General features: G+C 40.1%; 2 protein-coding genes across 2 annotated transcripts; both read right to left on the reverse strand.

The window, feature by feature from the left end:
• Positions 1 to 40: 40 nt before the first annotated feature.
• N7457_007001 (uncharacterized protein) lies at positions 41 to 1238 on the reverse strand (the record flags this gene model as incomplete). The annotated part of the gene is given in 3 exon segments (XM_057178044.1): positions 41 to 728; positions 739 to 859; positions 1127 to 1238. The coding sequence occupies 3 exon segments, from the start codon at positions 1236 to 1238 to the stop codon at positions 41 to 43; spliced, it is 921 nt and encodes a 306-aa protein (XP_057029788.1).
• Positions 1239 to 2193: 955 nt separating this feature from the next.
• On the reverse strand, positions 2194 to 2440 carry N7457_007002 (uncharacterized protein; the record flags this gene model as incomplete). Its single annotated transcript, XM_057178045.1, has 2 exons — positions 2194 to 2357; positions 2419 to 2440. The coding sequence occupies 2 exons, from the start codon at positions 2438 to 2440 to the stop codon at positions 2194 to 2196; spliced, it is 186 nt and encodes a 61-aa protein (XP_057029789.1).
• Positions 2441 to 12458: the final 10018 nt, after the last annotated feature.

Here is a 12458-nt window from a genome sequence, read left to right on the forward strand (position 1 = left end):
AAGCCTAACAACGCATTACTCGCGTTCAGCTAATAGGTTACTATAATTCGCACTGTGCCCGAACAGGTATCAAGAAGCCAGCACAGCAGAAAGGATAATCAGGTGATTGCTGTGTACCCCAGAAATTGGTTTGTCGAGTGGCTCGTGGGAGCTCAAGATCAACAACCCAGGGTGGCTGTACTGGATGGTCTCTTATGCCTGAAGTTGCAGTGTTCACGAAAAGCGTACGAGAGCCCGATTTCAACGGGTAAGGATCCGCGATGCAATGCCTTGTAGCTGAAAGTTCCACAGAAGCACGTTTCCTTTTCTCTCGGATAGTCGAAATGTTTTCTATTAGGATGGAATTCTGTTCATGCATATCAGTTGTGTGAAAAGTATCTGTGGCGCTTTCCTGGCGCCACTTGATAAACTTCACACCCAAGACTTCATGTATGTGACCATAACAATGCAGCCGGGGTCGGGCCCGGGATACAGCTTCAAAAGGATGCAGAGAGCCTATCAAATTTCCCATGCGATTCGAGCCCATCACACCTATTGGTGATCCATGTATCATCATGACATCGTGAACGTTGTCAATAGCATAATTGTACCCATCATATCGGTCATACTGAAGCGCCCAATCACCAAACGATGGTGTGTATGAAATAGCGCATATCTCCAAAAGCGCTCCATTTTGTGGCTGAAAGGAACAAATGGCTTGGTCGACGAAGGTGATCCCAGCTTCTGCGCTAAACAAACTCTCTCGCCTCTCCATAGCGACCGATGATTGGTTGAAACAATGTCGGGTCTATCGTTCGCCGAGCCTCGGCCACTCTCCTTTTGAAGAAGGGGATATATAATGTGAAATCGTGACCTCCAGCTATCACAAGCTTGAGAGCCGCGTTGTTGTTGTATTAGTTTAACTTCCGTCGAGGCATGGGCGTAGCCCGTGCCTCTGCTACCTCCCATGGGGTATTGAGACGTGCTAAGCTATGGAGTTATGTGCATGATTGTCCGCCCATAGAAAGCAACTCCTTCTATTTGATAGGCTGAAGAGAGCCGCGTTGAGAGCCTGGGGCAAGCGGATGGAGGCTCTATACTCGTCAAGTTCAGATGAGGTTGTCAGATCGCTGCAGTGAGTCGCAACGTCTGCATATTGGTGCAAGACTGTTTCTGGGTAGAATTTCGAGTCCGTAGGTATCGGTTAGAACAAGAAAGCGGGTCTTGCTGTCGGGCGAAGCAGCTTCAATCGCTGCCATCTAAGCGTGGTTAGTGTGATGAGGGTTCTAAAACTGAGAACCAATTCTTGAATTTGTACCTTTTCAGAACTCTGTGAGCCAAAGAAGGACACTCTGTAGGATGCGCTCTAATAACAGAGATTGGCGAAACGAGGGTTTGCTTAGGGTCAGTTACTGATCGTAGCCGCCGGTAGTCTTGGCGCGTCGCCTGGCGACGGACCGGCCACATCGCAACATCACTTTCTCTAGGGGAAATAGTCCAATAAGAATTTTAGCAGGAAACTATGCGTCATTGATCTAGCTGGAAAGGAGAGGAAAGGGGAAAGAGAGAGAGAGAGAGAGAGGGACACAGAGAGAAAGATGTATCTGAGATGGGTGCTGTCGGCCCGAGGCATCCAGGCCTTCAAAGCTCTCCACATCGCCCCCATTCAATGCCCACCACTCGATCTACTTCGCTGCTGCAGCTATCCGTTTTTGTCTTAAATCCAGTCCACGCCCTCAAAACCGATCTACGTCCAGTTGTGCTCAGCTCATGTAGCTAAAGCCCGCATCCCAGTCGTCCATTACCAGACAAGTTCAAGCATCCACACCTATCGATATGTCCCCCAAAGGAACAGAAGAATCAAGGGAGCACCTAGAGCAGTGCAAGTAATTGTTTGGCGTTGAAAATGCCATCGATAACGTCGAAGAACAGAAATTTGGCGTATTTCTACTCAAGCAATTGAACTTCACCATTAAGCATATGACTCTGGATTGCAAGTCAGACATCAAGCCTTGCTTTTTTGCCCCCGAAGGTAAGCCCCGAAGATGAACATGCTTAGAGATCTATATTCAAGGTACTATATTGGGAAAAGCTGGGAATAAAATCATCGGAGTCAAAAGAAGTCAAAAAAGCTTCCACGAGTGTTCTATCAGAGTCCGTTGCGCTCATCTGCGGTATCTCTCTTACGGCTCACCGCCGGTCTCAAAGCCCTCACTAAGCGCTCTCCTCATCATCTGCACGAGCAAAGGCCTCAAGGATTTGCTTTCCCTCCTCGGCCTCTTCCGTATTCCAAGGCTTGAGTCCGAAGCTCCTCAGGAAATACGTCCAGCCACCGTAGGATTTGACGATGGCCCGCTCGGCGGGGGTGAGGGGTGGCTCTGTGGCAGTTAGATGTTATGGCACTTGTCATCATATGCTACAAATGTGAAGGGGACGTACGAAGGCAGTCGGTGGCCGGCATTTTGGCAGTGGGTGAGAGACTTCACTGTCGCAGAATTCAAGTGGAGGATGCCTAATATGGAGACCGATGTTAGAGTTCGAAGGATATAGAGATCTTTCAATGAAACTGAGAGACAGGACCAGACTCTACGCTACAAAGAGAGAGAGAGAGACTGGAAATCCTGTATTCGTCTGAAGAAGAGAAGAAGGGAAGGAAACTATCTGGAAGAAGGAGCTTCTTATAGCACGGCAAGGAAGGAGGAGTCGACTGACTCCAAACAGAAACTCACGATGGAAAGTATTGAGTGTTGAAATGTTCTTGAAGATGGAGATGGTATGGAGGTAGGAAAGAAGAAGTACGGGCGACGAAGTGTGCCCCCTGTCCATAACCCTTTCATTGGATAATTCTTTCACCGCTATATCCCCGCACTCACCACCGCTTTTCGAAGCCTATACAATTTCAATTTCTCTTTCATTTCTACACCAACACAGTCCATAATAGTGCGACCAAGCATTGATCTCAAAGCCCGTAAAGATAAGACCATCCCTCCTTTCTCACGCGGCGCGTCTCCAAATGCTATATATACCAGTCTACGCGTTACGTATAGCCTTATTATTGAATCCCTTATGATAAGGAGACGCCTTATGTCACGACCCTAGGATTAAGGGTACGTCTTATCCTGTATTTGTGTATTTAAGATGGGGGTATTTGAGTTGGAAACCTAAAATGATAACTAGTTGGTTATTATAATAGCTCTTTTAGTAAATACTCTACTATTATTTTTCCTGGTTTTATAGAAGTGGTATTAGGCCCACTTGCCCTTATAGGAGGGAATGAGAGGATAGGGGGAGAAGAGAGGGGGACGATTACGTAGTGAAAAGGCTTTAACGCCAGGAAATAGGTGTATACGGGCATTTGTATGGTGGGAATAGCTTCATTTTATCGAACTTAGATAATTTGCTTATTAAGCCCTCTGTCGGTGATTCATGTATCTTAATTCATGCCAGTCGAAATTCAGGCAGAATCCAGGCATATTCAGGCATATTCAGGGCATAAACCATGCAAAATGAGGCATTTGACCTTGGATGACTAAAATACTGCCTGGCAATATTATTCAATCAGAGGGTTATGAACAGGCGGCACACTTCCTCGCCTGTAAAGAAGAGAAGAAGAAAAGAAAACGAGGGGGAGGGGTATTCACAGGCAGCGAGAAGTTGAGGTCAAACAAACCGACGAACTTTGGGAAACCACAACCCGCGGCTGTGCCAGCAGGTAATGAGCAACTAATTTCCAGGCAATCTTCTAAAGACATGTATCAATAAATTTGCTTTTCTCGGATTGTGCTGATTCTTCTTTAAGCGTCGGAGACATCTACTCAGCATATACCGCACTTAGGCACTGAGAGAACAGGAAGCATATGCCTAGCTCTTGTTGTTAGTGTGCTAGTAGCCCCCTGGCCGTCTTATGCTTAGATATAAGCATGGCGCGGTGGCTCAAATATTAGGCGAGCAAATCACTGGCCTACAAGGAGCGATGACTGCCTAGAAGTACTTAAAGCCGGGTTATGGTAGGCACCGAGTATAGGAGCTCGGCGATGGGGCGATTAAGGTTGTTTGCCCAGGTGCGCAGTTGTTTTCAACAGGTCTATTTAAACGGCCTAAGTAGTTTCTCAACAGCTTCTAGATCGGCTTTCAGAACACATTGCGACGATTCAGGTGAGATCTGTGGCTCCAAGGTCCCAAATCTATCAACCAAGATCAAGGTATAGGGTATGTGGCCATACCAGGACTTTGCGACCGGAAGCTATTGTGATCAAGCGCATGGCGAAAGGTGGCTCCGATTCCATGGGATGTAATAGAAGAGCACTCGGCGCCAGAAGTGTAAAATTGGACGGTATCTTGCGCTGAGGGTAAGGAATCCTGGGAATATCTGGGAAGAGTCAGGGAGATCACATAGAGAACCTGTATCGTTATTTGGCACGGTAGCGAATAGTCCCTATCTAGGGAGGACTGCGTGCCTCGCTGGCATGCGCAATATCTCCGAGTCGATTGAGGTTAGCGATAATCTATCCAGCGCTCCAGGTCCTCTATATTGAAAATCTGTCCTATGCGCGAAGCAATTGGTTCAAGCTGGGCTCACATTCACAGTAAGGGGCGAAAGAAAAAGTGGAAAGCCTCGGTTGTCGGAGCATGAGATCGGCATACCGGAAGTTTAGTTTATCCTGTCTACGCAGTATTTTTGATATTAGTCAGATAGTCATATTTCCTGCTAGAATAGTGGATACAGAAATACAGAGATTTTAACTCCCTTGATTGGACCCCTACTATACTGAATACCACGTCAGTTGACAGTTATAAGCCCGGTTCGCACGAAATAAGGCTGCTATTCATAAGATATAGCGCCTATCAGCACCTAAAAACCTCTAAAGCTACACAGTAGCCCGCTAAGGCTATACAGCACCCAACAATGGAAGCATCAACAATTCTCTCCGCTATAAAGGGCGAAAAACTAAAGGACTCGCCCCAATAGCGCACCTAGTTCGCCCGGGTAAAGCTATATACGATATAAAAATAAGTCTGGAAGCACTATAACCTAGATACCCCCCCGATAGAGAGACCGATTAGGAAAGAAGAGCCTATTAGGCCGGAATACCCCTACGGAGGGACCGAATTAGATAAAAGAGATTAGAGAGACGAAATAGATATCTTTAAAGTGGACTAATCGAAATAGGATAGGGAGATAAAAGGACTTTCTAATATAAATAACTATATTTATACCTTCCTAGACCTAATCCACTATACCGCTATCACCGACTATTAGACCCTATATAAGAGACTAGTATACCTAAGAGATCGCTTCGCGAGATCGACTATATACGAGGAGGAAGTCCGAATAAAGTAGAAGGTCTTCGCTATCTAAAAGCCGACTAGAGATATTGAATAATAGCTTAAATAATAGAATACCCTAAAGAAGTAAGCTATTAGCCTCGGTATTAATAATGGAGACGTAAATAAGGACTTCCTATATACTATTAAAGAGGTCTTACCTATTTAGTGGTAAGAAAGATATTAAGAGATCGTTATAGATAAGAAAGTCTATTAAACCCGTGATCTCCTCGAGTCGTTCCGCGTAATAAATCGAGAAATAGGGGTATAAAAGGTATTATCTACTATATCTCTAAAAGGGGTATTCTTAACCTAGTAGGGGCACTAAGAATTAAAGTCCTAAACTAAGAAGCCGATCCTATTTAAAAAAAGGAGGTGCCTATATAGGAACCCCTACTATTTATATAAAATAGTAATATACTAGTATCTTAATAAGGAAAACCGCCCTAAAGGGACCTATATTAACCCTAGAAAGCTAGAAAAGATTAAGTAAAAACTCGCTAAAGAGCCTACTTAAAAGAAATAGGTAGAAAAGAAGGTAGAAAAGGTATAGTAAACTTAGTAAACTTAGTAACCTTAAAAGGAAGAGTTTATAAATTAAGTGAGCTTCGCTACTACCCCTATACCGTATATTAGCACCCTTAAGCCCTATACTAGAGAGTAGGGGGGTAGCTCGGACTAGTGAATATACCCTCTTACTTACTAAAAATAGAGAACCTATCTTAAAAGATAGGTAGATCCTTAATATAGGATCTAGTACCTATATCTATAATAATAGAGACCTTTTTATCGACTTTATACCCTAGATTTCGGATCTTACGATAGGAGATAGTACTACCTAGGTACTAGGAAAGGGGAAGGTTAGACTAGTAGGTAGATATCTAGTAAAAGGCAAAATAGAGATCACACTTAGTGATACCCTCTATTCCTCTAGTTTCTATATAAACCTAGTATCCTATTCTATACTAAAAAAGAAGGGCGGGATATAGTATTAGCGTATAAACTATATTAGAGACCCTAATAATAGACTAGTTATCTATATAAATCTTTAGGATTAGTTTAACCTTTAGATCTTCGATAGACCTAGGGAAATATAGCCCTAGTAAGCCTATTTTATAGAGAGAAAGTTAGTAAAACCTTAGTAGTTAAAAGCCTTATTAGATATCTAGTACTGGAGACTTACCTATATTAACTAGCGAAGCGCTATAAAACTCGCTACTATAGTAGATAGAGTCATTTTTAACAATAAAGAAAAGGAGTCTACTAAAATATAGGTATTATACTAGACTTATTAGCTAGGTTATATACTAAGATAGATATTAAGACGCGTAGTTAGACACACTTTCGGATAATTTAGAAGAGTGCACTTTAATCTTATTTAGCTACCGCTAGTAGAGAATAAGCACCGCTAGATCTCTTATTTTTACCTAGAAGGTCCTAGGTTTTATTAGCTAATAACCTATAAAATAAAGCCTAAATATTAGCTAGCGATTAATCACTTTATAGAACTAGTAAGAAACTAATAGGATCTACTAATTAAAGCCTTCTAATACGATAATAAGTCCTTAGCTAGAAAACCTACGGAATATAGCCTTACTTCTAATAGTATCCTTATATATTATAACCCCCTAAGGTATTCCGAAATAAATAGTTATACCGAAAGATCCGGTAGTATAATTATTATCTATATATATATACTTATACTTAAAGGAAAGCTCCTAAAAGATCTATAGCTAGAGGCCGCTAACGCTACGGTATAGTTACTAAATTATACACTAATATATATTACTACCGAAAACCGCTAGGTTATACTATAGAAGGAGGTACGGAAGGAGTTCGCACTATAAGCGCCGAGGATTAACCTATTAAATATTAAACTATATAGAAGTTTAGTATACTATAGGATCGATAAATAGGTCTAGTCTAATAAAATAAACCTACGAGCTAAGATCGGATTCTTAGTTAGCTATATAGTATTAAATATCTAGAAAATCTAGTTTCCGTATAATAGGAAAGTGAAGCCTATTAGGGATATAGTATTTAATAAAACTCGTAAATATACCCCTAATTATAATAGATATTAGCTTATTCTAATACTAATATAGTAAGAACCTTAGGAAATTACTATAGAAGAGTTTAACTAGGTACTTAATCGCGTAATAGCTAGTTAAGAGACTAGCGAAATAGAAGAGAGAGATTATCGAGATCTATAAGAAACTTAGTACTATAATTATTAAGGATCTTAGTAAGGATCTTAGTAAGGATCTTAGTAAGAAAACTAGTAGAATATATAGTAAAACTCTCCGTAGAGGGAGATAGCTAATAAAGTTAGTTAGCGAGATACTACCCTACTTTAGGGGGTAGACTAGTAAGTAGTCCTACCCTCCCTAAAAACTACGATTATATAGTAAATACCTAAGATCTATAAGCCCCGAGCTCCGCTAGGCGTATTTCCGGACGAACCCCTTCCTCCGCTCCCTATCACGCCGCCGTAAGAACCCTATACGTAGGATCACTATACTACCCCTAGTTAGGGGGTAGATATACCGGAGGATCTAGAGGATCTAGTTAGTGACTAGGTTTAGAATAATAAAGCTATTCCTACTATAGAAGATAAGCTAGAAAGATAACTATAAGCGGAACTTCTCGCCCTAAGTAGATAAATTATAAGAGATATCGATACTAGTAATATTATTAGTAGAAAGCGAAAGCGTTAAGCTAGGTAAGATAAAGACTATATCTATATAATAATTATAAAAGCTATAAACGAAAAAGAAGACCCTTCTATACTACTATATACTTTCGCTATAGGTCTATATACTAAGAAGCCTAAAATTAGATATTATTAAGATAATCTCCCCCTAGTCTTAAAATACTATAAAGATATTATAAACTATCTATTTTAGGAAGGTTTTCTCGTAGTAATAAGAAAGGAGATTAATTCTCTAATAGAAAAGGAAACCTATAAGATTATAGAGAGACTAAAGGATAGAGGTAAGTAAATACTACCTCTTATATAGGTTTTTACCTATAAATACGATTAGGATAGTTATCTAGTTAAATTTAAAGCTTATATATATATATAGGGAGATCTAGAGACTATTTCGTACGAAGAAAAGAGAGCTACTACACTAGTAGTAAGGACTATAAGGATAATCTTTGCCCTTATTACCGCTTTTAATCTCGATCTAAGATAGCGGGATACTATTACTACCTTTTTAAATAGTACGCTAGAAAAAGAGGTCTATACCTAGATACCTAATAGGTTTAGACTATGTTAGGACCGGCGTGCTAGCGGGTCCTAGTAGGTAATATAGAACTAGAGTGAAGGAATAGTAGGGTGCTGGTATATTTATAAACTAATCGCTAAAGAGCTAAGTTCCCCTAGCAGTCTCTATATAGATAACCTTTAGCGGGTCACGGGACTAGGTCACCTGACCCGGTAGGACTTAGTCTCCCTAGTGCGGTCTCTAGCGGGGGGTTATACTACCCCTACTAGGTCACGGGTTCTGGGTCACTAGACTAGGCGGGATCTAGCCTATAAGGCACTCTCCTAGTAGAGGGTCGTAACATTTTCCCCCTCCTTAAAGAGCTACGTCCTCGTAGCTAAGGGTTAGGGTCGAGGGTCTCTTATAGTCGAGATAGGGAGGGTTCGAAAATAGTATATATATCTAGCTATCTGAAAGAGGGTAATTTGTCTTTATAGTGGAAGGTATAGATAGACTCGGAGCTTTAAGCGTTATCTCTCTTCGTCGCGTATAATCTGAGTTCTTTATATATTTTTCACTTATCTCTCTTCGAGTTATAGCTTTCTTCTTTCTACACTTCCTCGTCCTTTCGCTTTTTCTTCTCGTAGCTTTTCGTCGCTTTACTTTTCTTCTTATAGCTTTTCGTCGTCTCGCTTTTCTTACTATAGGTTATTTCGACTTATTATAGTAGCTCCCTTTCCTCCGGTCGCGAGTACGACGTATACCTCTATTAATAATTACGCCCCTCCGGCCGTCGTCTCCCCTACTAACCCTATAAGTACGTAGTATCGGCGTTATATAGACCGTCTTAGATATAACCCGGGGTATATATATATCCCTCCGTCTAGCGGGATTAACGTTAATACTCCCCGGTATAACTATTATACGAGGAAGCGGTAGTCTTATATAATAGTAAGTATAGGCCTCCGCTCGTATTAGCGGTTATTAACGTTCCTTAGGTCGATTCTAGGCTCGACGCTTAAGCTAATATTTATATCTTAGCGCCCTATACTACCCCCGCGTAGAATATATCGTTCCTTACGATTATATAGGGGTTTTAAGGTACGCGGAACACTTTAACTTAAGATATCTATACGGGTATAGTTACGCCTTTCGGTCCTTCTTACGCTACGCCCCCTCTACCTCCCCTACCCCCTCCGCCCCCTTTAGCGTAGGTTTTATTAATAAGTCGGGTTATAGGTTAGCTTCGGGCGCCTTCTTAGGCTAGGTTACGTATATAGCGGTAAGGATATAGGCGTATTTTAGAGGTTACTCGTTTAGTATAGGTAGTTATTACGTTATACCCTTAGAGAGTATTAGCTATATTACTTTTTATCCTATTTTTCGGTAATAAACTCCTACGTATCCTTATTATATATCTATAGTCTCTTTAGGATATTTTTCGTCCGCTTCTTATCTTTACTAGTATTCTAGATCCTCCCCTAACCTATTTATAGCGTATACTTACGTAGCTAGTTATTTTTTAAAGGTCCGTTCGGTAGTTAGCTATCGGGTTCGGCGTTCTTAAGCCTACTCCGGTCCTTCTAACCTTCCCGGAATATATCTAGTAGTAGATCCTAGGTTATATTAACTTCTTCTTTACGGATCTTCCTCGGCGTATTATACGCTCTAGCTATTCTTTCTTCTTATTATAGTAGCTCTTAAATACTAGTATATCTTCTACGTTTTCTCTCGGCTCCTAAGTATTTTCCTTATATCTATATCCTCTCTATTTAATAAGGTATTCAGCGCCCTTACGGTTATCGGTAAGGATCTCCTCGATCTCCTATTTAGGTTAGTTATCTACTAGTATAGGATCGGGCCGCTCTTAAGCTTTTAGCGGATCTCTATAGTATAGCTCTAGTATTAAAGTGTATTACGTAGGGTAGATCTTATAGTATCTCGGTGTAAGGATTAGCTAGTATACCTATTATCCTACCGTACCTACTATCGCGAAAGGTCCTATATAGCGGTTATCTAGCTTTTTATACGGTCGTCCTAAGTTAATATACTTATTTCTTAGTATAACCTATTATCCGATTATGAAAGACTTCTCTATATATTTCCTATTATAGGCTCGCTTTATTATAGTTTTCGACTCTTCTAAGCGCTTCCTTAGTGTTTCTCGTATCTTTAGTATTTTCTCTACGCGGTTTTTAGTGTCGTTATAGGTTTCTATCTTCCTATTTAGTACTAACGTTCTTAGTTCCGGTCGGAATCCTAGTAATACTTCGGCTAGGGATATTTTTAGTACGCTATAGGTAGTAGTATTATAGACGATCTATATAAGGGGGATCTATCTTATCTAGTCGTCCTAGTATTAGCTTATTATATTATATAGGTAATACTTAATACTCTAGTTTTATCTCTCCGTCTACCTATTAGTTTATAAGTAATAGGCTATTAATAGTCTACGTTTTATAGCGAGGAGATAGTAGAAATAGCTCTAGAATTTTAATATAAAAATAGTACCTCTATTACTAACGAGGTTTTCTAGTATTCCTTATAGAGGTATAACCTTTTCGTAAAATAAAATTACGAGTTCTAGCGAGTCTATATCCTTAGTGTAGAAAATATAGAGGGAATATTTTAAAAATAGATCGACTATAACTATAATTACGTTATAGGCCTTCCCCTCCTATTTTAAGGGTAGTAGGCCTATAATAAAGTCTACGCTTATCTACTAGCCTAGTCTCTCTAGTACTAGTAGTAGTTCGAGTAGTCTATATAGCTTATAGCGTTTAATAGTATTAGACTAGTAAATCTAGTATATAAGGACGTAGTCCTATATATCCTTAATAAGAGTTTTCTATTAGTATTTACGTCTAATAGCCTATAGTATTCTCTTCCTCGTATAATAGCCTACCTATAGATTATCGTAGTAGATCCTTATAATTTCTTAGTAGATTATAGATTCGCCTTCGGGAATATAGACGTAGTTATTATATCTTAGTAGTCTATCCTAGCTCCTTACGCTCTATCGTATCTTCGGGGGTTATTTAAAGTCGCTAGTTTCCCGTACCCTTCTAAGCGTATTCCTATAGAACTTATTCTTCGCCTATATCTTAAGTATAAGTTCTACTATAGTTTCTAGCGGCTTATAGGTATATATAGTTTCTTCTTTAGCTACTTCGCGTACCTCCTTTTAACTCGGTAGTCTATTTATTACGGGCTTAGTAGGGATCTCTACGCGTACTATAGTTATTATAGCGCCTAAGTATATCGTATCCTATAGATCCCTTTAGTAACTAGCGCCTTTACCGATAGTCTCCTTAAGTCTCTATATAAAAATATTACGACTCGTAGCGTCCGGTAGCTTATCTACTATATAGTCGGGTCGTCTACTAGGAGCGTCTATAGGGTTCGTTTTCCCTAGGCGGAATATAATAACGAAGTTAAAACCTACGAGGTATTCTACCTAGTATACCTAACGTCTTATAAGCTCCTTAGTCGTTATAAATTAGATAAGATTAGCGTAATCTATTATTACTACGATCGGGTACTTATTTCCTTCGAGGAAGTAACGCTATTCCTTAAACCCTATAAAGATTATTAGTATTTCCTAGTCGCCGACCTAGTAATTTCTCTCTACTACTAGTATCTTCCGGGAGTAGAAGGCGATAAGGTACTAATATCTATCTTTATAGAGCTATAATATAATTATATAAATAGCGGCTCCTAATATATCTATTTCTATTATAGTTTTTAGCGTAGCGTCGAAGTATATAAGTATTAGCGTAGTCTAGAAAGCGGTCTTAGTCCTTTTAAAAGCTTCTTACGCTTTTTCCGTAAAGACGAACCCTTCTTAACGCTTATTTCTTCCCTTCTTTTATACGTCTAGCCCCTTAATTAAATCGTTAAGGGGGGCGCTAATTATCGACTATTTCCTAATAAAATATCGGTAGA

Source organism: Penicillium paradoxum, assembly GCF_028828445.1.
Source record: "Penicillium paradoxum strain IBT 22861 chromosome Unknown utg000006l_segment0_segment0, whole genome shotgun sequence".
In the NCBI taxonomy this organism is placed as follows: domain Eukaryota; kingdom Fungi; phylum Ascomycota; class Eurotiomycetes; order Eurotiales; family Aspergillaceae; genus Penicillium; species Penicillium paradoxum.